At 49.5% G+C, this 26700-nt stretch overlaps 10 protein-coding genes across 10 annotated transcripts; 3 read left to right on the top strand and 7 right to left on the bottom strand.

Moving 5' to 3' along the window:
* Positions 1 to 1377: 1377 nt before the first annotated feature.
* On the top strand, positions 1378 to 8212 carry ABOM_001321 (COPII subunit SEC24; the record flags this gene model as incomplete). The annotated part of the gene is made up of 8 exons (XM_022528451.1): positions 1378 to 1896; positions 1958 to 3604; positions 3668 to 4237; positions 6922 to 7049; positions 7096 to 7276; positions 7345 to 7726; positions 7779 to 8126; positions 8184 to 8212. 8 exons carry the CDS (start codon positions 1378 to 1380, stop codon positions 8210 to 8212), a joined length of 3804 nt encoding a protein of 1267 aa, XP_022393857.1.
* A 359-nt stretch (positions 8213 to 8571) lies between these two features.
* Positions 8572 to 9588, bottom strand: ABOM_001320 (uroporphyrinogen-III synthase HEM4; the record flags this gene model as incomplete). Its single annotated transcript, XM_022528450.1, has 3 exons — positions 8572 to 9215; positions 9304 to 9344; positions 9407 to 9588. The coding sequence occupies 3 exons, from the start codon at positions 9586 to 9588 to the stop codon at positions 8572 to 8574; spliced, it is 867 nt and encodes a 288-aa protein (XP_022393858.1).
* Positions 9589 to 9858: 270 nt separating this feature from the next.
* ABOM_001319 (NADH-ubiquinone oxidoreductase subunit) lies at positions 9859 to 11442 on the bottom strand (the record flags this gene model as incomplete). Its single annotated transcript, XM_022528449.1, has 9 exons — positions 9859 to 9957; positions 10012 to 10347; positions 10398 to 10556; positions 10610 to 10751; positions 10802 to 10893; positions 10949 to 11043; positions 11097 to 11159; positions 11225 to 11238; positions 11297 to 11442. 9 exons carry the CDS (start codon positions 11440 to 11442, stop codon positions 9859 to 9861), a joined length of 1146 nt encoding a protein of 381 aa, XP_022393836.1.
* A 703-nt stretch (positions 11443 to 12145) lies between these two features.
* ABOM_001318 (class I SAM-dependent methyltransferase) lies at positions 12146 to 13000 on the bottom strand (the record flags this gene model as incomplete). The annotated part of the gene is made up of 3 exons (XM_022528448.1): positions 12146 to 12667; positions 12742 to 12913; positions 12963 to 13000. The coding sequence occupies 3 exons, from the start codon at positions 12998 to 13000 to the stop codon at positions 12146 to 12148; spliced, it is 732 nt and encodes a 243-aa protein (XP_022393835.1).
* Positions 13001 to 13669: 669 nt separating this feature from the next.
* ABOM_001317 (proteasome regulatory particle lid subunit RPN9) lies at positions 13670 to 14940 on the top strand (the record flags this gene model as incomplete). Its single annotated transcript, XM_022528447.1, has 3 exons — positions 13670 to 13937; positions 14006 to 14241; positions 14299 to 14940. 3 exons carry the CDS (start codon positions 13670 to 13672, stop codon positions 14938 to 14940), a joined length of 1146 nt encoding a protein of 381 aa, XP_022393792.1.
* Positions 14941 to 15210: 270 nt separating this feature from the next.
* ABOM_001316 (uncharacterized protein) lies at positions 15211 to 15765 on the top strand (the record flags this gene model as incomplete). The annotated part of the gene is made up of 1 exon (XM_022528446.1): positions 15211 to 15765. One exon carries the CDS (start codon positions 15211 to 15213, stop codon positions 15763 to 15765), a length of 555 nt encoding a protein of 184 aa, XP_022393865.1.
* A 164-nt stretch (positions 15766 to 15929) lies between these two features.
* ABOM_001315 (GPI-anchor transamidase subunit GAA1) lies at positions 15930 to 18002 on the bottom strand (the record flags this gene model as incomplete). Its single annotated transcript, XM_022528445.1, has 4 exons — positions 15930 to 16409; positions 16462 to 17351; positions 17406 to 17644; positions 17701 to 18002. The coding sequence occupies 4 exons, from the start codon at positions 18000 to 18002 to the stop codon at positions 15930 to 15932; spliced, it is 1911 nt and encodes a 636-aa protein (XP_022393791.1).
* A 447-nt stretch (positions 18003 to 18449) lies between these two features.
* On the bottom strand, positions 18450 to 19562 carry rbd2 (rhomboid protease family protein RBD2; the record flags this gene model as incomplete). Its single annotated transcript, XM_022528444.1, has 6 exons — positions 18450 to 18661; positions 18718 to 18839; positions 18896 to 18961; positions 19016 to 19097; positions 19161 to 19298; positions 19370 to 19562. 6 exons carry the CDS (start codon positions 19560 to 19562, stop codon positions 18450 to 18452), a joined length of 813 nt encoding a protein of 270 aa, XP_022393864.1.
* Positions 19563 to 20543: 981 nt separating this feature from the next.
* Positions 20544 to 21428, bottom strand: ABOM_001313 (dienelactone hydrolase family protein; the record flags this gene model as incomplete). Its single annotated transcript, XM_022528443.1, has 3 exons — positions 20544 to 20746; positions 20816 to 21259; positions 21341 to 21428. The coding sequence occupies 3 exons, from the start codon at positions 21426 to 21428 to the stop codon at positions 20544 to 20546; spliced, it is 735 nt and encodes a 244-aa protein (XP_022393686.1).
* Positions 21429 to 23923: 2495 nt separating this feature from the next.
* Positions 23924 to 25891, bottom strand: ABOM_001312 (Ytp1 family protein; the record flags this gene model as incomplete). Its single annotated transcript, XM_022528442.1, has 4 exons — positions 23924 to 24103; positions 24155 to 24856; positions 24918 to 25564; positions 25630 to 25891. 4 exons carry the CDS (start codon positions 25889 to 25891, stop codon positions 23924 to 23926), a joined length of 1791 nt encoding a protein of 596 aa, XP_022393855.1.
* Positions 25892 to 26700: the final 809 nt, after the last annotated feature.

Raw genomic sequence — 26700 nt, 5'->3', positions numbered from 1 at the left:
GGACGTCTGCCGTCTTTTCGTCTTTTCGCACCGTTGGCAAAGTTCCTGTCGCACTATACCTGCTGCATAGGAGGCAGATGCACACGATCTAAACAAGAGTGAGGGACAATGAACCGCTCCACCTTGTGCGTCAGGGAGCTGTCTCTCAATTTTGAACTTAGCAAAAATACAATGTAAGTCCTTTTTGCATTGGCGCCGTTATGCCAGAAAACAAACAACAAAAATCAGTTATACTAATTCAATGAAACAAATAAAAAAAAAAAACAGAAACCAACCACCACAACCGATCAATGGCATGAGCTGATGTTGGAGACAGAAGAGGCTCTCGTGTGACAAGGATACTTAGCTTGGTTTTGGTGCGATTGGCAGCGGTCAACGCTGTTGGCACGGCAACCTCTGTCAAAACCTCCCCCAGGCATTCCACGTCAAGCTATGGGGCTTCGTTTGGAGTGGTTATGATAAAAACACTAATTAATACTATCATGTATAAGAACTGGTTTGAGTAACTAGTTAATCATTCTGTGTTAGCTGGAATATCAAGCATTTCTTATACACGATAGTATTAATTAGTGTTTGCAAGTTATATATATCGGTTACATACACCTGTACTGATATGAGATAGATCAGATCTCATGATAAAGGTATACAGAGAAACAACCCAGTAAAGCGAATAAGAACCCAGAGCTCATTCTTATCTAATGTGATTGAAAGGCTAGTATTCATTAATCTTATCTGTACCCTGACAGTATTGCCATTTACACTCCTTGAAGTATGAGATCATAACTGGAATGCGAGCGAAGTTCTGTGATCTGCTTGATGTCTTTATTCCAACCAGTTGAGTAGTAAAAGTCTATCTAACAGTATACTTCATGAAAACAGCAACCTTCGAAGTTCCATAATATGCCTTTTCGATCTCGCCATAGAAAGTGTTCTCTATAACATAGAGGAGTATATACCATCAGCCAACCTCAGGCAGTGAGGTCGGTTAGCATGCGGGGCGCTGATTGGCCGATCGGGGAGCAGCCGCCGCAAAGGCCACCGTACACCACCATCGCCAGTTCGACGCCGTTGTCATTCCGCTCCCACAGCTACCCCAACCTTCTCAAGGACACGTCGACTGAACCCGAGTGCGGCGAACTCGTGTGGCCTTGTTATCTTCTCAATTTATATGGTTGGACCGTTGACGAATTTTGGTTGTTAGTACGCAGATTGCCCTGGATCATTCATTCTCCTGTTTAAGAGCAGTGTGTTGACCGCCAACCTAGTGAGCCTGTGACGATTGCGCGACGTTAACATATACTCCGGTTAACCCCTACACGACTCCACGGAGATAATAATCCATCAGTTACCTACTACGGCATATCGAAATAACCATTCATGGCCGCACCACAAGGGGGTTACCCTCCCCAGGAAGGGTATGGTCAACCTGCCGGATATGAGTCTCCTTCACAGCAAGCTGCGGGGCTAGCCCCTACTCCGGCTCAACATGGAGGTAAAAAGAAACGAGCATATGCCGGGGAAGCCTTCGAGTTTGGGTCCGGTGCCAATGCTGGCCTAGGAGGTCAACTGCCGGCTGGTGGTACCTACGGAGGATACCCAGCTCAGCCACAAGCCGCGGGATATCAGCAACCCGTGTACGGGGCGGATCCTACTCAGATGCAAGCAGCTGCTCAAGGATATGCTGCCCCTGCAGCGCCCGCAGTCGCTCAGATGACCCAACAATTTGGTGCGATGGGGGTAACCGATCCGCATCTGATGCCGCCGCAGCCCGTTCCCCAGGCCGCCCAGGCCCCGCGACCTGTTCTTAACCATCTTTACCCAACAGACCTCCTCACACAACCATTCAATGTCGCGGAACTTGACTATCCTCCACCTCCGATTGTTTTACCCCAAGGAGTATGTACTGGAATTGGAGAAGTGTTAGTATCGGTGCTGCCAGTTACTGACTCTCTATTAGACTAGCGTTTATCCCTCCCCTACTGCAAACTGCCCCCCTAAATATGTCCGGTCAACACTCAACGCTGTTCCCACCACTCACTCTCTCCTGAAGAAGTCCAAGCTGCCTTTCGCTCTTGTCATCCAGCCATACGGAGCGCTCCATGATGCAGAAGACCCAGTCCCAGTGATCCCAGACCAAGTCATCTCTCGTTGTCGCCGTTGCCGATCCTACATTAATCCCTTCGTGACATTCCTTGATCATGGGCATCGCTGGCGTTGCAACATGTGCAATCTGACAAACGACGTACCCCAGGCCTTTGATTGGGACACAACGCTGCAACGACCGGCGGATAGGGCATTGCGACCTGACCTCAACCATGCGGTTGTTGAGTTCGTTGCGCCGCAGGAGTACATGGTGCGCCCCCCGCAGCCACTCGTCTACCTTTTCTTGATCGACGTTAGTTATGCGTCTGTCACCAACGGTCTCTTGGCTACCAGTGCTCGGTGCATCAAGGAAACTCTCGAACGCATTCCTAATGCAGACCGTCGGACGCGACTTGGTTTCATAGCGGTCGACTCCAGTCTCCACTATTTCAGTATCCCGCGCGATGGCTCAGAGAGCTCGGACCCAAGGATGCTTGTTGTCAGTGATTTGGACGAGCCGTTCCTCCCTATCCCTGGTGACTTACTAGTAACTCTAAGTGAATGCCGTGAAAACATTGAAACGTTCCTGGATAAACTGCAGGAGATGTTCCAGAACACACAGAACAATGGTTGTGCAATGGGATCGGCACTGCGTGCTGGTTACAAGTTGATCGCCCCTGTTGGAGGCAAGATGACCGTTCTTAGCTCCTCTCTTCCTAACATTGGACATGGCGCCTTGACCATGAGAGAGGACAAGAAGGTTTTAGGCACCAGCAAGGAGAGCGGTCTTTTGCAGACCGCAAACAGCTTCTACAAGAGCTTTGCTGTGGAGTGTTCGAAGGCCCAGGTCTCTGTAGATATGTTCCTCTTCTCTTCTCAGTACCAGGACGTGGCGTCTCTTAGCAACCTGCCAAGATATACTGGCGGTCAGACGTACTTCTACCCTGGGTGGAACGCTGCACGGGGAGAGGATGCGATCAAGTTCGCACGGGAGTTCTCTGAATACCTCTCGTCGGAGATCGGCCTGGAGGCTGTCCTCCGTGTCCGTGCTACGACCGGTTTGCGCATGAGCACTTTTTACGGTAACTTTTTCAATCGCAGTTCCGACCTCTGCGCTTTCCCTGCTTTCCCCCGCGACCAGGCCTATGTTGTTGAAGTTGCCATTGATGAGACTGTTACAAAACCTGTTGTTTGCATGCAGACCGCTGTACTTCATACTACATGCAATGGCGAGAGGAGAATTCGGGTCTTGACTCTGGCGCTTCCCACTACTCAGAGCCTTGCAGATGTCTATGCATCGGCAGACCAGCAGGCAATCACTACTTACTTTAGCCATAAGGCTGTCGAACGGGCTCTCGGAAGCGGCTTGGAGCCTGCCCGAGAAGCCCTGCAGGCCAAGGCCGTGGAGCTTCTGGCAACCTACCGAAAGGAGCTTGCTGGTGGAAGTGTGAGCGGCGGCGGCCTACAGTTCCCTGCTAACCTGAGAGGACTCCCTGTTCTTTTCCTCGCACTGATCAAGAATGTAGGAGTCTTTATTGTCCCCCACCATCCCCTCGTTTTGGCACTGACTAACGTGGTGACGTAGCTTGGCCTTCGGAAATCTGCACAAATTCCGACTGATATGCGCTCCGCGGCGCTCTGCTTGCTCTCGACGCTTCCCCTCCCCCTTCTCATCCAATATATCTACCCGAAGATGTACTCTCTGCACGACATGCCGGATAATGCTGGCCTGCCAGATGAGCAGACGGGCGAGATTGTTCTTCCCCCACCAGTGAACCTGTCTTCTGAGCGGGTCGTCCCATACGGTCTCTACCTTATTGACGATGGTCAGACACAGTTCCTCTGGGTGGGCCGTGATGCTGTGCCACAGCTCATTGTTGATGTCTTTGGCCTGCCAGACAAGTCGCAACTTCGTGTGGGCAAGCAGAACCTTCCTGACCTGGATAATGACATGAACCAGCGCGTGCGGGCGGTCATTGAGAAGAGCCGGGATCACCGGTCAAAGGGCTGCGGCAGTATTGTGGTGCCACATCTGTACGTGGTCAAGGAGGATGGAGAGCCCGGTCTCCGACTGTGGGCACAGACGATGCTCGTGGAGGACCGAGCCGACCAGGGCGTCAGTCTTGTGCAATGGATGGGCAACTTACAGGAAAAGGTTTGACCCCGTTTCCTAGGCTCTCATTCTTTCATTTTTCTCCTGTACCTGTCACCCAAACCTGTGACCTGCCAAGTCATTAGGCTGACGAGGATGAACACGCCGACAGGTTGTGCAGTAATGGTAGCTTTCACAAGTTTTGGTAAATTATATGCAAGAGATATCAATATATTCCTCATCTGCCTGGACTCTCTGTACTACTATTTCTGCTTACTTCGGGTTATTGCTAGCGAGGTATTTGAGTGTTCTCCGTATGTAACTGCATAGACCGTTATCTTCTGTAGGATGCGTTACTCGCACTTCTTCTATTTTTGAAAAAAAGAAAGAAAAAAAAAGGGAAAAAAAAGGAGGGAAATCCTGCGGCTGGAACCATTGCAACTAGAGCATATCCTTCATGCAATGCTCAGAATCTGTCTCATGGGAAAAAGCGTGCATGAGCCCCGAGCGTCTGTCAGGCCGATCATGCACAGTAGACTTTAGATCACAGCTTAGCATGTCAACTCAGTCGACAAGGCTGTGTGCCGCAGAGCGAATCAGAGGCGAGAATGGGGACGGCGTTGGCGATACGACGAGGGAGAATGCCAAGATAGTCGGGAGATTAGACAACAAAAGGAGAGACGGAGATGCAGTGAACTTGTGACGACTGTGATGATGAGCAGTAGCGCGAGGTGAAGGTTGACAACGGCACTGCCCCCTCTCCACTAGACCAACACTTGAGACGTGGACTAAACTCCATCAGGAGGCAGTTGGCGCTGGTGGCGGGTTACCTGGTGGTGGATGGCATTGAAACACTGGCCGGGATGTAGTAAGTTTTTGGGAGGGGAGACCCATCCCAAGGGAAATTGACCGTCGTTTGGGAGGATGATCCATATGGCTGCTCAACAAATCCTGTCTTGGTTTCCGTGATACCATAATTTAAGAGCAAAATTAACTGAAAGAGGCGGTAGATTAGGAGCGAGAGAGATACCGGACCTTGAGATTGCCCATGCTGGAAGGAAAGTAGAACATCCATGATCCATAGGGCGTGGCGGGTACTATCCTCTAGGTATCATACAAGTCTTCTGTTGTCGATACCACTTGGTATAAGAGGCACCTGGCTCAGTATGGGTTCCTGAGTAGTTTCCCTCCCCAATACGTGGCTGTTACAGGATTGGTAACGTTCTGGATGATTTTTGGTCACTAAGTGTTGACTAGTAGCAACTAGTTGACCCCGTAGTTCAGTGTCTTGTCTTTGTACCAGAGACATATTGGATTTCATGGATGTATTAGGTACCTAGAAAGTACGATACCCTATAGTATAGGTCTGGGTTATGGATCACATACTAAATACGTACATTATCCGCCGCCCCTCCCCGTGATCCATCATTTAACCCCCCCCAAAAAAGTAGAAGACGTTCTCCATCCTTTTTCGATTCGTATTTCCAATTTTCGGAATTTTTGTCGAGCCAAACAGCACTTAACTTGGTTGCTTCCCCCTCCAGCGGAACCAACCTTGTTGTGTGCGTGTCTTTCCTTCTCCTACCTCTCCTTTCTCCCCCGTATATCATCCCATATCGAGTAAAGGATTGATCCACGGTTCCATCCGATCTAGAAGATCTGGTTCTGGATCCTCTCCGTTGCGTCCCCTTTCCAGGATTTGGTTCCCAGCCCCGTTGTGTACGATCATCAAGAACTTGACTGGTACGAATCTCTCTCTGTTTTTCTCTTGGTCATCGTTGTCGTTGTCGTCGTCGTCTTCTTCCCCTCCATTTTGCCCCACCCCACTTTTCGCTGATCCGCTCCCCGTTATTAACTTCCTACTATTGCTGCGACTATTGCGTTGCGTTACTGTGATCACTTGCTTGGTTCTCCTGTTCTTCCACGGTGCTACATCTGTCAACGCACCGACTCCCGACTCCCAACTTTCTACCCATTATCCAGCTCCAATCTCATTGCCGAGGTCGAAATAACCCAGATTGATTGTTGAGACCACGCAGGAGAGAAGGAACAGATAGTCCAGGAAGTAAAAATAGAACACATTCCTGAAACATCGACTTCCGAGACTAAAGGACAAAGATTAATTCCGAGTCATGTACGGATGCTTCCCCGGTTGACTTGATACCTTTCCGATGTGATCAGCTGTGGATTCGTTCGATGGTTGAAAGTTACTAACCTGTGCACTTTTAGTACACCGGATCATTCGCTTCAAGCGCCGTTCGCTATCTCTGTTAGTCCGAATTATTTCAATCTCGCATTCGGTGCCGTTTCAGTCATTGTCATATCTGTATTGAACTTCCTGCAACCCTCGACGAGTCGTTTGACAGCAGACACAACGCCATACCTACCCCGCATTCAACCAGAACGGATCCCGAGAACTGTTTCTCTATCAGTATCGACAGGGCGTATAAACTTGCTTAAAGAGCTCAAGAGTATTTATAAGAGGGGAGCCTATCGTCTGAGCGAATGTAAGCGCATTCTCAATATTTACCGCCGGGGTTATCACGAACCCGCCATGTTTATTGTCATGTTGTCCGCCGATGATGTACCGGATAGCTTGTGACACGACTACACAATGACTTGTCGCTGGGAGTCGAGGTCAAATCAACTGCCTCACTCACGGTAGCCAATGCGGAAGTGAAGCGCAGTACACTTAACAACCAAGCACCATAGCCACAAGTTCTGTACATTCAGCTAATACAGCCTAGTTCGGACAGTCCACGAATATGGTGCAGCAACTTCCTCCCCAGGGAGGTTCACGAAAGATCTCCTTCAACGTTTCCGATCAATATGAAATTCAAGATGTCATTGGTGAAGGTGCCTACGGTGTGGTTTGGTAAGTGCCGGCGCAAGGGGAGTTTAATATTATGCTGACGGTTCAGCTCTGCCATCCATAAACCATCTGGTCAAAAAGTCGCCATCAAGAAGATCACTCCTTTCGACCACTCGATGTTCTGCTTGCGAACTTTGCGTGAGATGAAGCTACTTCGCTACTTCAACCATGAAAACATCATTTCTATCTTGGATATCCAAAGACCACGCAACTATGAGAGCTTCAACGAAGTTATCTAATCCAGGTAGTTAAATGCCGAAGATTGGATGGGAATTATTAAACGCTAATCAGTCCGTAGGAGCTGATGGAGACTGACATGCACCGGGTCATTCGTACTCAAGATCTTTCGGATGATCACTGCCAATATTTCATTTACCAGACTCTACGTGCTCTGAAAGCTATGCACTCAGCAAACGTTCTTCATCGTGATCTGAAGCCTTCGAACCTGCTCCTCAACGCAAATTGCGATTTGAAAGTGTGCGATTTCGGCTTGGCCCGTTCGGCTGCCTCCACAGATGATAATTCAGGGTTCATGACAGAATATGTCGCGACCAGATGGTACCGTGCACCGGAAATCATGTTGACATTCAAGGAGTACACCAAAGCCATTGATGTCTGGAGTGTCGGTTGTATCCTCGCTGAGATGCTGAGCGGAAAACCCCTATTCCCTGGAAAGGATTGTACGTCGCCCCTTATTAACCGTTGGAGATAGTCAGCTAACATACCCTCAAGATCATCACCAACTGACTCTTATTTTGGACGTTCTCGGTACACCGACAATGGAGGACTACTATGGAATCAAATCCCGACGGGCTCGGGAATACATCCGGTCTCTTCCTTTCAAAAAGAAGATCCCCTTTAAGGCGCTATTCCCGAAGGCCAACGATTTGGCCCTGGACCTCCTGGAGAGGCTCCTGGCATTCAACCCCGCCAAGCGTATTACCGTGGAGGAAGCTTTGCGCCATCCATACTTGGAGCCGTATCATGACCCCGAAGATGAGCCCACGGCACCTCCTATTCCGGAAGGGTTCTTTGACTTCGACAAGAATAAGGACGCCCTCAGCAAGGAGCAATTGAAGAGTGAGTTTACCTGAATTATACAAACATACCTTGTTGTTCCCATACTAACATTGGCAGATCTAATCTATGAGGAGATCATGCGGTGAGCTTCGGATGGAGCGCAGTATGCATTGGACAGCTTATCCATCGGGAAAGACGGAATACAGGTCGGGATAAATAGGATGGGATGACCGAACCCATGCACTTAATATCTAGTTGCATAGACGACTCGCGCATCGACTATGATATTGGCTGAGTCTCATGATTGGCCTTTTTGACACGTTTTCAGGCGTCTGGTGCTTTCACTTGTTTAACAGATAAGCCGGTCTTACGCTTGTCAATCTTGAGCTGGAAATACATTATTGCCTAGGTTCTCAGCCAGCGTAAGATTGTCATCATCAATCATAACAACGGGTATATACTACGGTATTGGTATAGATACAAATCGACCACTGGCAAAATAGACCTATTGCCCGGCCCTATTCTTCCTCCAGATCTTCATGAATTCCTCAATGCCCATGCCTACTCCCTCCTGACTCGGTTTCTCGGCACAAACATGCGCCTCAAACCCATACTTATTCTTCAAATGATCCCTCGTCGTAGGCCCAATCGTAGCAACAAATACCCTCCTCTCCCCATCCCCAAGCCCCCTCAACACCCGCACCATAGCATCACACCCCGTCGGCGAAAACACAACCACCCAGACGGCCCTCTCCCCCCCACCCCCCAAAAACTCCTCCGAAGCACGAACCGCTTCCGCAAAAGTCTCCTCAAACCCCTCCATAACGCCCGTCTCGTAGACCACCAACTCATCCACCCCAATCCGCTGCTCCGGCGACAGCGACCCCGCCATCAACGTCTTGGGAATGATATCCCTCCGCTGCTCCCCGACAAGGAACAACAAAGGCGGCTTCGGGCCATCTTGCGCGTCATACAGCGAGTTGTAATGGGAGAGGATGAAGTGCGCGAGGTTCTCACCGTTTCCTGTCTCCGAGCCGAGGATTGTTGAGTGGGGGAGGTGGTCGTCTCGGATGGAGGCTAGGGATCGGGACGTGGCGGGGCCAACGGTGTACAGGATTAGGGATTGGGAGGAGGAGTGTTTGGTTGATTCTGTTGTTTGTGGTAATTAGCCACTGCGTCTTCCCTTGCAGATGGATAAAAGCTTTGTGAAATGCATGGGTAGGGTATATTCACTCACCGTCGATATCGTCGAGGATCGTCGCGAATCCTTCAACGGCCCTTTGGCTTGTAAATATCAAGCCGCCGTATTTGCGGCCCGGCCCGGGTTTAGAGTTCCTGACTGGAAGAGCTGTTTCACGATGGTTAGGTTCGGGGTGTGGAAGTTGTGTTCGAGGACTGGGATGAAGGTGGGGGTGTAGCTGTGTGCGGAGAAGTATTCTTCGTAGCTGTCTGTCGGGGAGGATTTGGTTTTGAGTAGCAGGATGGGGGTCGAGGAGGTGTTGAAGGTGAATTGAGGTGGCATTTTGTCTTTTTGTTTGTTCATTCGTTGGCTTTGTTTCTTTTTGGACGATGTTGATGTTGGTGGGTGGGTTTGCGTGAGAAGTGCGGAGGTGGGCTTAACAGTGGAGTGGGGTGATTAGTTTATAATGGTCTATGTATGGACGAACTTTTTTATAACTTTAGATGATGACCTCGGTAGCGCTGTCAAGTCCAATTACTGTCACATACAACCTCGTTGGCACAAAAGAAAAAGAAATGGATGTCTAGCTTATGTACAGTAAAGAAACACAGACTACTGGTCGTCCAAGACGTGCAAATACTTCTTCTCCTCCTGTCTCTCCCGCTCCGTGGCCGGAGGCAGGTCGTAGTACGAGGCGCTACGGTATCCCAGCTATGAAACTGTTAGTACATGGTAGTAGCCATCGAGGCCGCTGGGAGTGCTTACCAGGTAGTGGAAAGTGAGGGTAGCCAGGTCAACAGGCTCAATGCCCAAGTCCTTGAAGGTCTTAGCATTGGGGTCAATCACCTGGTCGATGAACTCCCGCTCAACCTCGTCAGGCGAGATAATGGGCCACCAGAGCAGCTTGTTCAGGTAGTGAGCCACAGGCTTCAGGATCGGCTTAGGAACGTTGATGTGACGACGGTGCTTGACGATTTCACGGTCAACCAGCTCGGCAATCTCGGCAGTAGAGTAGTTCTTGGGGCCGTAAAGTTCGAAAGTTTGACCAGCAGTGGAGTCATCGTGAAGCATACGCTCCAGAGCATTGCCAACATCGGGGGCCTATTTGAATCAGCATCGTACCCAATGCAAACGGTTCAGACGTAGCTTACGTGAACGGGCCAGTAGCGCTCCTGCATGTGGTTGGAGGTAAGGAGGTTGGTGACCTTAGCAAGCTTGTGGAGAAGGTTATCCTCGAAACCGAACATAGGAGCAGGGCGGACAATGGTGGTCTCGGGGTAAATGGAACGAGCAATTTCCTCTCCCCAGGCCTATACAGATCAACTTAGCATCATACTGACATGTTATGGCTCGAAAAACGGACCTTAGTGGCGAAGAATTCGGAAGGAGAGTCTCTGCTGGCGTTGTAGGAAGAGACGTGAATGTATCGGTCAACATCATACTTGGCGGCAGCCTCAACGATGCGCTCTATGCCGTCGACGTGCACATCGGTATAGGAAAAGTTCCTGCATGTTATAAGTAGCTGTTCGAGCTATCCGGCTGGTTTGTTACTGACTTAGTAGGATATTGGCGACCGACAAGGTTGTAGACAACATCGGAATGACGGACACTCTCCTCGATCGACTGGGTGTTGCGCAGGTCATATTCCTACCATAAATTAGTCGAAATGGCCACCGTTCAAGATCAATTGCGGATACTGTACCATGAAGTTGACCCTTCCGAGATCGCCAGTCACCTTCAGATGTCTCTTGGTCATCTCCTCACGGTAGGGAACAATGACCGTGCATCCCTGCGAAGCTGGACGCTGTCAGCGTTTATACTTCCCTCCTGCGAGCTAGTCGTTGACCTACCGAGCCTATTGACAATATAACGACCGAGGAAACCAGTAGCACCGAAGACAGTAGCGGTGTGACCTAGAACATAATTCCAGTTAAATCATCTGAGGGGAATGCGACGATCGGGAGAATGGGCCAAGTACCTCCAAGAGACGACCTGTAAGAGCGTCAATTAGCCACCGTCCACCTGGAGAGCTCCAACGCAATGAACTTACCGTCCACCCTGGACCTTCAGGACCGGCTTTCCGGTTCTAGTGACCGCGACATCTTGGAGATTCCGGCGCTGCACTTGTTGGACCTTGGGGGCGGGGGCAAATGCCCTCGAGCCCAAGGCGGAATTGACGGCCCGGCACTTCTGCATGGTCTCTCTTCAGCTCTGAATCAAGATGAGACCACCGAATTGCGTCCGGATCGGTGTTTCGTGGGGCAGTAAAAAGCGAATGGGGAGAGCAACGCTCAGCAGGCGATCTCGTGCTTGATGCTGAACTTGTCGATTGTCGTGCTGGAGAACGCAAACTGCCGGCACGGGACCTCTGCACTAGTCCCGATTCGGACAGCACCTTGAACCACCTGGCACGTTACCCTTTCCCTGTCAACCCTTTCACTCGCCATTTACAAATTGCATTTGGTGTCAATGGCATAGCTGACGGAAGAATATGCCATATCACTTGAAACTGGCAGATAAGCTTCCTGTTCTCGACTTCAGAAGGCGTGTAACTACAAACCTACCTCGATCGTGTCTGACTATTCCTGAAATATGATTGGATGCTGTTCTCCGGGCTATCACTACTATTAGTACTTACTACTACAACATCACTGCATCCAACGCCCGCAACAAAAACTCTTTTCATATTTGTCCCCAGAACTATTGATGCCGTACTGACCAAAGGTTTTACTTAAATCATCCACAGCTGGCTTTACTAGTCTCAGCACAAGGTCTACGTCGGCAAGAGAGTATATGTCCAAGTCTATTATCATATGTCTAGCTCAGAACCTAACCTATACTATATTCATGTCTCATTTCCATATACAATCAGATCTGATATATTCCAAAAGAGCAGAACTTACTGACGCTGGCCCCGGGCAATGAAGATGGTCTTGGAGAATGTCTTTTCATCCCTCTCAATCACGAACGGCTCTTCAATGACTTGATAATCGAACCCCATTCCAAGCCCAGCAGTTTCATACAGCTTGCGCATGTCCTCCAAGGTGAAACCATGAGTCTTGATCGTGTGCGTGGCTTCATGGTTGGGATTGTGCATTTCATGGGCGTTATGGTCATGCTTGCCGTGTGGAAGTACGTCGATGATCAGACACACACCACCCTTCTTCAGTCGTTCCCCGAGGCGCTTCATGGCCAGATCCGGCTTTTCGAAATGGTGAAGGGCCATGCTGACAAACACAACGTCAAAATCGGAATAATCTGGCCCTGAGAGTTCCTCGGGCATTGGCTCGGCCAGGAGGTCACCCTTATGGCCAATCATTTTGTCTTCAAAACCGGCCTCACGAGCGCTAGCGTTGTACTCGTCCACCATGCCATCCGCGACATCGATGCCAACGACTTTGGTGGCGAATGGTGCCAATGCCTTTGGAGTATATTAGCTCGCCCTACACGGCTACGGCCTGTAACGACACAGACCAGCAGAGACAATAGACTGACCGTAGATACAACGCCAGGGCCACATGCATATTCCAACACCTTGATCTCCTTGCCTTGCCCGGCTTCGGTGTCAGTCCAAACGTCACTACACCAAAGGCGCTTTTCCTGGGTCAAGCGGTATAACAACTTGGTGCCCTTTTCGAACCGGGTTTTGTATGTCTTGGAAAGGTTGCTATGTATTGTGAGCCACGACTCTCAAGTGTAAGGAAATACGACCTTACTCCCAGACCTGTCTGTTCTTTTCAGTAAACTCGGACATGGCTAATGAGTTGAATGCCAATGTTTTCTTTCTAGATAAAGTAGTATGCTGAAGTTGTCTTTGATACTGATCAATAGAATTCAATGAGTTGAGAGATGGAGAACGAGGAAGAGAGGGAAATGAACAGAGGAAACCACGCCGTATTTATGTTGAACAAGGGAACTCCAGGAGTAAATTCCAAGACAGTTTCATAGTCTCTTGTTGGTCTCTGTATGGCTCTTTCGGAGACATATCGGATACTTCTATACCGCTAAACCATGGCTCTCCACAGTAGTAAGCTACGCTGGAAGAGTTCTATGCATAGTGCAACCAATGAAAGCTATTTCTTCGTTCATTATGAGTCAGACTATTAGGTCTAGAGTCGTATATTGTGAAAAGTGGAATATGGGCGAATCTGTACCTCTATCACACAGGTATGTACTCCGTACCTGAGGGTTTAGCTTCGATGTCATGTGCTCGGGCGGCGCAAAGACACCGCCTTGAGTGAGCTTCGCTCCACTTCTCCATCCACTCTTCCATCGTCATCAACTGCTGCTACCTTATTCATTGTCTTACAGCCTTGTTCTCGCGCCCGCTCTACCTTACCTGACAGCGCCAAGCTCCGGTACTTGCTAGGAACCCACCATCTGATTCACAGGACTCCGTTTCACAGCCCCTACTCTCCCCGCGATGGAGAACCAGAAGATCTCCGACTTCCTGGCGGATCAGCTGCAGCAAGCTCCCGAACAATGCCAGGCCTACTTCCTCACCTTCGAAGACTACTGGGAGCGTAAATTATGGCACCAGCTTACCGACTCCTTAATCGAATTCTTTCGTCTTTCAGAGAGCGCCCCTCAGCGGTTACCGATATTCAAGACCTTCGTGCTCAGCTTCGCCGACAAGATCAACCAGCTGAAATTCGTCTCGTTGGGGTTGATGGCATCGACAGAATGTGCAGGTATGCCTCAAGATTCGTTTTGCCTCGCCTACCACTCTAAATAGCGGTACTAAACCATTACCCACCAGATGACAAAGAACGCCTCTCTTTCCTCACATCCCTCGCCGACAAGGTGAACAAGCCTGACACACAAGAAGCTTACATCTATGCCCTTGCGGACGTCGCCAATGTCAAGCAACGGCTCAACGAATTGGATGGAGCACAGAAAGACCTGGAAACGTGTCAGAAGGTCCTGGATAACTTCGACTCGGTCGAGACCGTTGTCCATGCCTCCTTCTATAAAGTTAACGCTGACTATTACCATGTATGTGTCACATACAAGTCGAGTTGATCGCCAGATATGCTAACACAGTATGTCTAGAAAAAACAAGAATTCGCCTCATTCTATAAGAACGCCCTCCTCTATCTCGCCTGCATCAACCTAGAGGATCTTAGCGAGTCCGAGCGTGCCTCTCGCGCATACAATCTCAGTGTCGCAGCCCTCGTCTCCGACTCTATCTACAACTTTGGTGAACTACTTCTGCATCCAATTCTGGACTCCCTCACCGAGACCTCCCACAGCTGGCTCCGTGACCTCCTATTTGCCTTCAACCGCGGCGATCTCACTGCCTATGACGTCCTGGCCGGCAACATCTCCAAGAACCAGCTCCTAGAACAACATCGTTTCTTCCTCTACCAGAAGATCTCCCTCTCGGCCCTCACGGAGATGGTCTTCCGCAGACCCCCGCATGACCGGAACCTGACCTTCGCGGCCATTTCCTCCGAGACGAAGGTGAAGCCCGAGGAGATCGAACATTTGATCATGAAGGCTCTGTCTTTGGGTTTGCTGAAGGGCGCCATCGACCAGGTGGCTGGAGTCGCGCAGATCAACTGGGTGCAGCCGAAGGTTCTGGACATGACCCAGATTGAAGGCATGCGGAATAGACTGAAGGACTGGGACGCAGGCGTCAACCAACTGGGTCACTGGATCGAGGGTGTTGGTAAGGATGTGTGGGCTGCATGAGCTATGTTCAATTGTCATTTCTCCTGATCATATTCTGAACGTAAAAGGGTACTACAAGAGTAGCACTTGGGGTTATATGTACGAATGAATATTAGACTTAACACCCATAATTGAAACGTATGAAATCATGCAGAATTTTCACCTCCGACTTCCTCACTTCCACACCTTCTCAATCCTCAAATCATACATCTACCATCCAACCATCCACACCCCCATCCCCAGAACAAAACAAAACAACCCCACTACAATCCAAACCAAACACGAAAAACAATGGACGAGGACCCAGAAACCACCATCCCAAAACTCACCTCCCAACTAACCACCACCCCCAAAGCCTTCCCAACCTGCTGCCTCTCCATCTCCAACCCCCTCCTTGAGACCCTCACAAGCCTCCTCCCCAAGAAACCAAACTACACCGTCTCAATCGGTAGCGGCAGCGGCCTCCTCGAAGCCCTCCTAACGCACACCAACGCCTCCCTTCAAATCGAAGGCGTCGAGGTAAACCCCACCGTGAACCGCTACATCGCCGAGCAAGACATGCACATCGTCGCGGGCACCTGGGATCTGCTGTCCTCGCGCGTGCCCGGCGCAAAGGCGTGGATGTTTGTCTACCCGCGGGAGCCGAAGTTGGTGGACAAGTATATTGAGGCTTTTGGGGAGGGGGCGGTGGAGGTGATTTTGTGGTTGGGGCCGAGGGCGGATTGGGGGGATTATGTGGGGTGCTTTGATGGGAGGGGGTTTGGGGTTGAGAGGGTTGTTGGTGTTGAAGGGGGGTTGGAGGGATTTGAGATGCTGGGGGTTATTAGGCGGGTGGGTTCTGTTTAGGGGTGGTCTTTGTGGTGTTTTTTTTTTTCTCTTTAATCGTGTGTGGTGGGGTTTGGGTTGATTATTTCTGTGGTATGGTGGATGGTATAGAGGTTTAATTTACAGGGTTGTTGTGTGCTTATCTCGTTTGTATACAGAGTTGACTATGGTAAATCAATGGAACTTCAAACCAGGGAGAATCCCAACAGTGCACACCCAATCATCCAGGCTGGCCACCAGACACACCATACAACTACCTGTGTCCACATTCCCCAGACGTCCCATCCAAACGCAGCTTGCGTTAGAATGGTCTCCACTGACACTCCGGTGTACCAGCAACCCCCGAGGAGGACGACAGGAGGCGAGAGAAGATTCAGGAGCACTAGTCCAATGAAGGCGAGTGCGTACCGGATAGGGGCACCGGTGGTAGGACTGATGCGGTTGACGAAGCTGAGAGGAGTGCAGAGCAAGCCGATCATCAATGAGAGGGAGAAGTTCAGGGTTGCCAGAGTGGAAAGGAAGAGACCAAGGAGGAGGAGGGAGAAGGATTTCATAAGGAGGTATTGCTGGGGTTTGGGGGCGAAGCCTTGGGTAAGCAAGACTGCAAGGAGTAGCGGAAGGACGAGGTCGGCTATAATGAAGGTGTAGGTGGCGGCGGTGAAGTACTGCTTTTTGTCAGAGAATACAGGACTGTGACGATGGGAAGACGATACTGACCTTGTGGGAAAGGTTGTTGAAGATGAAGAGAGGAATCAGGCCCAATAGATGTAGACCGACAACAAAGCTGAGTGGGAGCGCCAGCTGTCGTTCAATGATGCTGTTGGTGTCACTCTTTTGGTCCATATTTGTCACCTCCGGTTTGCCCTTGTCCTGGGAACTTGTCGCTTGTTCCTTCTTCTCATCCTGGGAAGCACCGGCCTTGACTGAAGGCTTAGGCTTAGAGCCCATGTAGTAGCCAGTCCGTAGCCACAGGGCAATGGCCATGATTGTGAAGTTGCCAGCGATCAGCATCGCGCTGGGTAGATACGTGCCGATGCTGACAAACCGGTTGGTCTGCATAAGCAGATAGAAGAAGAAACTCTGATGCAAGTGTTCCAGGAGGTTATTCAAGCTGCGACAGAGACTCTCCACAGTCCGGCCTAGGGCCATTTCGTCCTGCCAGCCATTTCCTTTCGTTTGCAGTGTGATAGCATCAATATGGTATGGCATGAAGCTACTGTGCGCACCAGTGGCGTACCCGAAACCCTGTTTAGCCATACCTCTCAAGATAGTTTGAAGACGCGCTTCGTAACTATCATTGTGGTCCCACATCTCCTGCAAATTGGCACCGATACCCATTTGACCGCCAGCAATTGATACGGCAGTATTTATTAGATCCAGGTTCGGCAACTGGCCATTGACACCGTCGTAGACAATATGTAACGATTCAAACCGATGATCGAAGGGATATTCTACCACCAGGCCTCCCTGCAATGCGCCACTTTTCAACGGCAGCGGCTGAACAGATGGGGGCTGCATGTCATGGTATGCATCAATCCACGCTTGCGTCCCTGATTTGCTGTCAGGCGTGATCAGGAATATGATGTCTTTCGACCACAGTGACCATCCTGGGAACAATCAGTTATGACCCTTCTTATAAGGCGAAAACAAAATCAACCCACGTTTAAAGTATCTTGCCAGCGTCAACGCGAGGGTAACACCATTCAGGTTCAATTCTCCATCGGCTGTCTTCCAAGCCGTAACCAGGACGATCGCCTCCGTCGCATCGCCCCGCGGCGCCTGAATGATGGCGTAGACGTTCTCTCCCTGATGCGTGATCCCCGCGGAGGTGTATTCATATTTCTGTGTCGCGACTTTCAAGCCGGAAGCCCTGAGGACCGACTGTATCTTACCCGAGATCCTAGCAGAGAGCTCAACTTAGCTAGATAGACGCCATAAACAGGACCGTAAACATACTCCGGCGTCAGTTCAATATCATTCCTTTCTGGTCCCTCCCCTGGAGCTCCATTAGGTAGAAGTCCCTCTAGCTCCTCTCTATATCCGCGAAAGATGTTCTGCTCACTACCGGAGAAGTAGGCATGGACTTGGCCGGGAAGAAGCGCGTTCTCGGAGATGTACGTTCGACGGGAGTAGTCATTGAGGGGGAGGAGGAGAAGCCAGCCAACTCCAGCGAGGACGCATAGAAACGAGAGGATGTGCGGTAAATGCACGAAAAGAAAATGGGGATTACTCCGCAATTTGCGGATTGCGGCTGTCATCGGCCTTCAGTCAGCTTGGTCTTCTCTGAGCTGTCCTTTGCAATAGTAGAATCCGGGGTATGTCAATGGAGGAAGGAGGATGTTGGTGGAAGTGGAGCCCAGCTGATGCAGCTCAACTGGCACGCTGCAAGCATGCAGCGACTTACATTTTAAAGCCATGGAATTAAGACATTCGGGTAATTGGTCGTATTAGTAGTGTCCGCGGAGTCTCAAAGGCATTGGGAGCCAACTCCGTGGCACCTCAGTTTATTTACGTCGGCCGCTAAAGACCATCTGCACAACTCGCCCAACGTCATGTCAAAAAAACAACGCTAATGCATTTTATGAGCCAAAAAAAAAAAAATAATCCTCCACCACAATACCACTATAACACATATTACTATAATACTTAAATATGCACAAGAATTGTAATATAGATGTCAGACACGGTGTTAACAGCATATGGTCTCAAGGACCCAGACGCTGCGACGATCCCAAATAGCTCAGAGGAGTCCCTCTCTCGCCCATCGTATTCGACGTGGGGAGCACACCATATCGGCCATACGTCTTTTGGTCGACAGAGACATAATGTGGTAGCCGGCCCAACAGATTCAGTTTCCCTTCAATCCATCTCAAAATCTTCTCCGGAGGGACGAACACCTTGAGGTAACCAAGGCCGACTAGTATATAAATGTTAGCGTAAGACCCATCGCAAGATTGGGGAGGCGATACTCACACAAATAGCCGACAAGGATAGCACACATATGGCCAAGGAAGCTCGTATTAGACATAAGTATCGAAACAACTATGCACGCAAACAAGGGCGATGTCCAGGTAGGAATCTTGTAATTCCCAAGACTAGGACTATATTAGCAAACCGCGACACGCGTCGGCCTTCAGATTTAGGGCAATACCTGAAATACGGGTGGGACTTGAAGGTCTTGATAGCTTCGGTACCCAAGAGGAGGAATACCCAAACGCTTGAAGCTCGATTAGACTTATTTACCCGCGGGATCGGGGCATATAACACTCACCTTGCGCCAACAACGGCGGTGTTTCTATGCAAAAGAAATTTTTCGATCAAAAGGTAGAGGCCCGCAGGGAATGTAGAAAGAGCTACATTGGCAGCCAATGTTAGAACACCTGATCCCAATTTTTAGCAATCGGGGTGTGACTTACGCCCTAAAAACAAAGCCACAGCAGTCAACGTGCCGTGCTCGGCTTCAAACCGCTCGACCAGTGGTGTAAGCGCCACCAGGTTCACAAAAGCATGGAAAAAGCCATTGTGAATGAATGGATAGGTGTTGAGCCGATACACTATCATAGTCAGAACCATGCATGGGTATAATCCTCCGTCTTTCAGGAGTAAAGCACGCAAGGGTACATACTGCTGCCGAGACCAATTTCATCCGGCGCCAACGAACCCCATTGCACCACACTCCATACTGTTTGGAACTCAAGAAGCCAAAAGACGACAATGGCCAGCACCACAAGCCGTGTAAAGAGAGGCAAACGAAGAAGATACGACCGCACCCTCGCCGGGTTAAATGGTAGTGGCGGTAACGCGGCGGGAGTAGCCATATTGATTTCGCAACAAAGGTTCAACCTAATGAATGTAATATCTCGTAAATAGAGCAATTGACTGTGCCGGGAATGCGCGCGAAATCTAAGCAACAAGCCTCGGAGGCAATTCACCGAGATGCAAGGTTCGAGTAGGTCGGGCTCGCTGATCAAACGCTGCTGTCGAAGGCAATGGGAGATAATGAACGTAAAAGTGTAATGCGAGTTCGTAAATCTCGCGAAGTGCGGGCGTACAGAATAATAGAGAATCGTAGGTAATTTGCAATGGTGCCACCACAGGGGCAACAACACGGATCGCAGACGCTAGAATACACACGACAAAGACTTGACAAACCCCAGTCGAAAAAACGGATGTGGGCGAGGAAACAATGTCTAATTGGCAAGTAAGCTAGAAACTTCAATGACAATGACAAAGAGCGAGCAACGAAACCACACGGCTGCTTGCGCTCCCTTCTCACGGCAGTCTCACTTTCCACCTGTTCTTCCGGCGGTTCTTTTGTCGGCGCGGATCCCCCAGGATCACGTGCTTGGGGCAAGGCTGATCGTCATGGTGCCTAAGGCGTATATTTACTACATAGTAATTGTAGATCTTAGCTCTTACTATCTGGTAGAAGTTGCGAGTAATTGGCTTGCATTATACATTCCTTCCAAAGCCTTCCTGGAAGCCAAGTTTATGGAATAAACGACAGCCTTATCGATCCGCTACTAAGAATAGAACCATCCACCATAGCTATGAAGTTAGTGAAGAATTAAAGAGCATGGACGGTGGAGCCTCTTAACTTCTCGGCTTCAACAATTATAGTCTATCTTGCTTTGAAAATGTATATGAACTTTTTAATTGGCGGAAGTTACAAGTTGCCCATAACAGGGCTAGGTATTTCGAGACATACGCATATACAAAGTATATCATTCTTCACATCCTTTCATTAGCATGAAGTCAACATATACAAGAAGCTAGTAATTATCAATCTATGATTTAGTTCACAGGTACTGTTTGAACCAGTTGACAGCCTGGAAAAAAGCCTGTTCCTTGGCGAACTTGAAGTGCTTGTTGCTCAAGTCCGCGCGGACAGCGAAACCGTGGGAAACACCGCTGAACAGGTTGATCTGCCAGTGCTGGCCAGTCTTCTTCAGGGTCTCCTCAGACTCGTGGCGGAGCTGGGTAGTGAAGATGGTATCGATTTCTATTATTGAGGAGTACGTTAGTATCGAAGAGCCATGCGTGTCAACAATCCTATAAAGCCCTAACTTACCGGAAGCAGCGATAGACAGAGGACCGGTGATGGAACCGAGTTCCTCGTGGGTGACGAAGGAAGGGTGGGCGTTGAAACCAACGTCGATCTCACCGTCCTTCATGTGGCGGCAGACATACTTGGCACCGAAGCAGTATCCAACAGCCGCGACACGCTTAGCGCCCAATTCCTCACGGACGTACTTCACAGTAGACTCGACGACGGGGTCGACGTGGCTAGGCTGGTGGTTGGGGAGCCAGGCGGGGAGGTCGGCCTTTCCGGATTCCATGTCGCTGAGCTTGATAGGGTCTCCCTGGAAAAGATCGGGGATGACGCAAGTGTATCCATTGGCGGCGAACTCGTCCGCGAGGAGCTGGGCGTTGATATAGATACCGAAGATATCACTCAGGAAGACGACAACCTTCTCGGTGCTCTTATCCTGGGGGTAGACAATGTAGGTTTCGACTGCGATATGTTGATTAGATCCTTGCGTTCATGATTTTTTATTTTCTTGTTTTTAGAAGGTATGGCTGCAGGATAACTTACCGCCGTTAACGTTCTTGATCTCACCAACTGGGTTGCCTTCATGCTTGAAGCCAGTGGCGCAGCAAGGTCCGGGGGGGTTGGAAGCCATTTTGGAATTTTTGCAATGGGTGAATGAGATAATGATTAACCAGGAGTTTTGGAGGAATTTATTACTATGCAGGAGAAATATAAAAAGCTCCGAAATCACGGGGGGTGCGACGGAGCTCCGAGGGAACATTGTACTGCATAGTAGCCCCTCTTTAAAACCCCCTCCACTCCCCCACTTTCCCATCAGCATTATTAATACGGTATCTACGGAGTACATGGCCTACTAGTTACATCCTCCCAGTCAATACTTCAATGTCAGATGGAGGCCGAGAAGTAACCCAAGCCGATGTTATTAAGTTAGCAGCTCCAAATTCACAGAGACCCCTGTGGATTGAAAGCTTGCACCTGTACAGTACAATCTTGCCAAGGGCTGTCACTACGGAGTACCACCCATAGAATCCTGCCGACCACCCGGGAAGAAGAGCCGGAACCGCCGCCGAATGTCAGGCTAAGCTTTTTTTCGCTTCGGCGTTTACGCCTAACCCCGACCCAAGGCGGTCACTTCAGATTGTCTTGCTGCTGCATGAGATTTGATGCAGGAAGCATGGCAATGCCAGGCTTGCAGGTAGAACTACCATTTGCTACAATTATATGAGAAATCCTTATAAGTCAAATGTCGCTTGTCCCACAAAGGAGGTGTCGCTAATCAATAGATGTGACATCGCTATCAAGCTTGTGTTATATCAGCCGACATGCTAGTCGGAGTGGTTATTTAAAATGGGACGGTGTCAGCTGTACTTGTTCCTCAGTTTCTGGGTGACAGACGTGACTTCATGAGCATATTCAGCTTCAATCTAGGGCCTTAAGTCCTAACCAATCCAATCACCGAACGGAAGCCATGGATGAATTCTACCGCACAAGAGGACTTATATATTGACCAAGAAATAGATTCGAGTTTTTTTCCCATATGCCCGTCTAGCTTGCGACCAAAAATCGCCCCCCCCCCCCAACAAGTCCAGGAAGACAATCATCCTTTGTGGATAGCTGTAAGCGTCAAGTAACAGCATATTTCCCAGACGCAAGTCGGTGAGTACGATGTCACGTTGGTAAGCTCGACTTTCGAAGTCTATTACCAACTTCATGATCTGCTGACAGCAATGCGAAGGGTAATCCTCTGGGTGAGCCTGCGACATGGATAATCCAGAAATGTATTCAATCATGATCAGTCGGACAGCGCGGGTTTCGGGCCCCGACAACGGGGTTTCTAGCGAAAATGACCCATAAAATTTTGGGATAAAGCTTCCTTGAAGATCGGCAAGTAAAGTATATGCATGCACCTCATCAGTGTAGTGTTTGTCCACACACAGAAAAGGATTGAGATATCCTTCCTGATCGTCAAACTAGAGAGGATCATACACTTTGGCCACGACCTCCCTTTGAGGATCGCTAGCCCCGATTTCATGCATTTTGGCGACAAAGACTTGCGCGTTATGAGCATCACCGACTTTTAGATGGTCAACTATATCTAGATTGACGGATCGAGGCCCCATAATTCCAGGCACAGCGGGATTTTTCATGCATCTTTGCAAAGGAGTAAGCCGATCTCGTTCTTCTCTTCCAATCTGGTCATTACAACAGCAATTTCTTGTTACTGGTGTTGGCGCAGGAGTAATATGTGACCATATGCGGAGTGTGTGGCCCTTCGTATAGGGAAAGGTATTGGAAGATTCCATGACAGGATGGACTGTATGATAAAGATGACGTTAGAAGTTTTGTTTAGGAATCGTGAAAGCTATTGTTACCCCTGGAAAGGGCTAGAAGTGTGGAAGTATGATGATATTTATTCTGCTTGAGATGATAACTAGTTGTCTGAGTTATATTTTTTTTTTTTGAACAGACATAACTTTTGACACTTTTGCCTCAGGGCTCAGTTTGTCCACGCAAAGTTGTGCTACTCATACTTTACTCATAACTCCAGTAATGTCCGTGATTAATGAGACAATTCTAAAGGTAGTTACTCACGCCCGTCACCAATATACTACTAGTACTCCATGGTAATAAACTACAAGCATGTATTGTGGTCCTCAGGGTCAAGAAATATCCCACGTCATATATAAGTAACTCATGATTCTTAGGCCATATTAAGACCACTATAACAATGCAATGTATATTAAAATCCAAACCAGTCATTAGTTTCCACCACATTAGCAATCGGGGATATCATTAGCATAGGGACACGTCAAAAATCATAGGACAAAGCTCTGGTATCAGTGGTATATGCCCGTCAACTCGTAAGCTTGAGCTCTGATACCAGGCCAAAAACAAGTAGTTTAGGGGGTATATCGCTGCAGTAATCAAGACAAGGCTGTCCAATGTCTCTTTTGCCGGTTTCCTTTTTTTTTTTTTTTTTTTTACTTCTCCTTTTTCTCAATTCCCTAGTTTTCGATAGGACGATGAAAAGGCCGAGGGTGCGGCATGTCCCGTGCGAGGGACACGCACCTCCGCTCATAAAGCGACACGGCGAGGCGTGCCTTTCAGCTCAGGAAACATTTCAACTCAGGCTGGAAACTGGAATGGTGGAAGCTGAGGACGAGTTTCTTTCTTGGCCGCCCAGGCCTTGATGGCAATAACCAAGATCTCGCAAGCCATGATGAAGGCGGTCACTCCCATGACGACGGTGAAGATAAACATCGCATCGAGCTCGTAAAATTCAATGGTCTCGACCACATTCCGGGTCTGGGAACAGTTAGCATGACTCAATACTGTCATCAATCAGGTAGCACCTACACTCAACATGAAGATCAAGCCACCGGAGATCAAGCAGAAAGCGGCAACAATTTCAGTGGGTGGACGAGAAGGCAGATAGGAGGTTGGTGGCTTAAGATACGTGATGACATAGGTCATACATCTGGCAAACGAGAAGCCAACCAGCATATTACCCCACTGCTTGTGTACCATAGTGGAAACCATGCTGGATTGGTGGTGGGATCCCATCATGCTACCCAAAAGAAGAATCACCAGGGCTGGCATTGGGTTGAGAGAAACGCCTTGCGTGTCGGGAAGCTGCCAAGCCGTGTCGGATGGGCCATGTCTGCGAAGATTCGAGGGGTATTGCAGGACAGTGCTGTTCAGCCAGCTCTTAACGCGCTTGGATTCAAAAAGCATACCGCACAAACCCCCACCGAAGAACATGATGGAGATGGACACATGTTCGAGATCTGTCGCAGTCCATTTGCCGCCCCAACTGGTGAGATGTTCGAGGAACATGTTGCTGGCACCGTAGAGGAAGATCACAAAGGATTCGGTAAATTCACCGGTAGGGATCTTGGCCTTCCACTTGCCAACAATATCACTCGAGGGTTTGACATTCCAAGCCCATCCGAGATCTGCCCAGCAGCCCATGAATCGTCCCAGGGTCAACAAACCATACCAAAAGAAGATGCCTCCCTTGATAAAATGTGCGAGACCGTTGAAAATTTGTCTACCCCTCTGTATAGTCATTCATCCATTAGCAATGTCCACATAGCAACTGATGCTCAAAACTACTTACCATAATACCACCATAAGTTACGCCACCGGTAGCGATAGCGATGAAACCGAAAGGCAGGATGATTCTATCAATCACCAAATAGATAATGGTGAGTATCCGAAGAGCGCGACTAGAGACCATACGGGGCACACGGCTCGCGAGGAAGCGGTTCACAAAGGTGCCGCGTAGCCAACCACGGCTCTGAGCCGGTTGTTCTGGGAACTGGGCCTCGGGCTTGTCGAATGTATCATATTCCTCCGAGGGGGATGCGCAAGTTGACGAACTAGGACGGCTGTGGAGGGAAGCCGAATTGACCGCTGTATCCTGGCCGCTGTCTCTGGACCAACGATACTCGTGATGAATTCCGGTCGGATGCGTCGGGGTTTCGGCCATCTCGTCGGTAGACACGGGAAGGAATGCAGCATGCTCGTACGAAGTCGCATCGGACTCGCCTCTGCCAGCATATGCAAAGATGAGCGACATGATGACTTGCGCGCTAATAACCCATGTCGCGATCCACCCGATCTTGTGATGAGCATTGTTCTCGTACAGATCAGGAGTTTGGCTATTGTAAACGATCCCCAGAAGCAAGCCCAAGGCGTTGAAGACCAGGAAAAGAAATTGCGACGGAAGTGCAAATCGAGATCGCCCAACGCTGAACATAACAGCTATGAAGCTGTCAGTTGTGGCTGAAAAGAAATGGAAAAATATAGAACAGGACTGGAATTCTTACCAACGGGGAGGATGAAGCACCAGGCAACAACCATAAGGCCTATGTGAGCCATGATTGTGCTCGAATGCTTACCATAGGCAAAGTAGCTCATGGGCGAGTCGTCGCTTGCATCGGCATGCGATTCGGGCTGCTTCTGAGTGCTGTTCATGCCCATGTCCATGTCCATATTCATCGCGTGGTCATCTCCGTGCGGGATAGCACTGGCGAGGGAAGCGAATACAGAGGCTGCCGCGATCGCGGCGTGAGAGGCTTTCTGCCACATGGGTGCGAAGGTTGTAGTATTAGATTATAAAGCAAACACGAACGGAAGGAAAGCTGAATGCGAATCCTGTCGCAAAGCGGATGGCCCGGAAACCCCGATCTCGGTGCCTAGAGCCCCGGGATTTTTGTTTATAATTAAAGAGCTGTATTAGCACCGGGCGCGACCAGTAAGAGATACTATAGGCGATTCAATTTTATGGCGGGCGGTGCGCCAGCTCGTGAAGGCGCAATCACACACCAGAGAGGAGTATAGGGCTGAACTATGGAGGGTGACAGGAAGAGGTGGAACGGAAGGGAGAATGCAGAAGGATTATATGGAATCCAACCAGGCTACCGTGAGCCGTAGAAGCGGGTACCACAGGACCGTGCCAATCTTTTTAATTCTTATTCATGATCTAGTATTGCCTGTCTTGCTGGAGCTCTCGCGGTTCTTTCGGAGCGGGCGGGGATAAGATGCAGCGAGGCCGACAGGGCCGTGGAAACAAGAAAGTCACTGATTGATTGAAGCTCCCCAAAGCTCCGTGTGCCGAAAGTGGAGTTCTTGGGAACACGCTTCACGCTAGGCGCCGAGCTAACAAGGACATGGATGTCCGATGCTCTCATTTTTTTTGTGGTGTCAAACCCCGTAATAATAATCCTGTTGGTGTTTGGTGATACTGTTATGATCTTGTCGATATACTCCGTTCCGGTTGATTTTCTGCCTCGATGAGGCGGTATATACCGTCATCTCTAGGATCTGAATCCATCGTCATCATGACTTGCCTCCCAGCGGTTTGGAACCGTTGGTGTCATAGTAGACGGAGTGGGTTA

Source organism: Aspergillus bombycis (assembly GCF_001792695.1).
Source record: "Aspergillus bombycis strain NRRL26010 chromosome Unknown contig00005, whole genome shotgun sequence".
Taxonomy (NCBI): domain Eukaryota; kingdom Fungi; phylum Ascomycota; class Eurotiomycetes; order Eurotiales; family Aspergillaceae; genus Aspergillus; species Aspergillus bombycis.
Note: the sequence above shows the minus strand (reverse complement) of the source record. Positions and strands in the feature narration are given on the sequence as shown.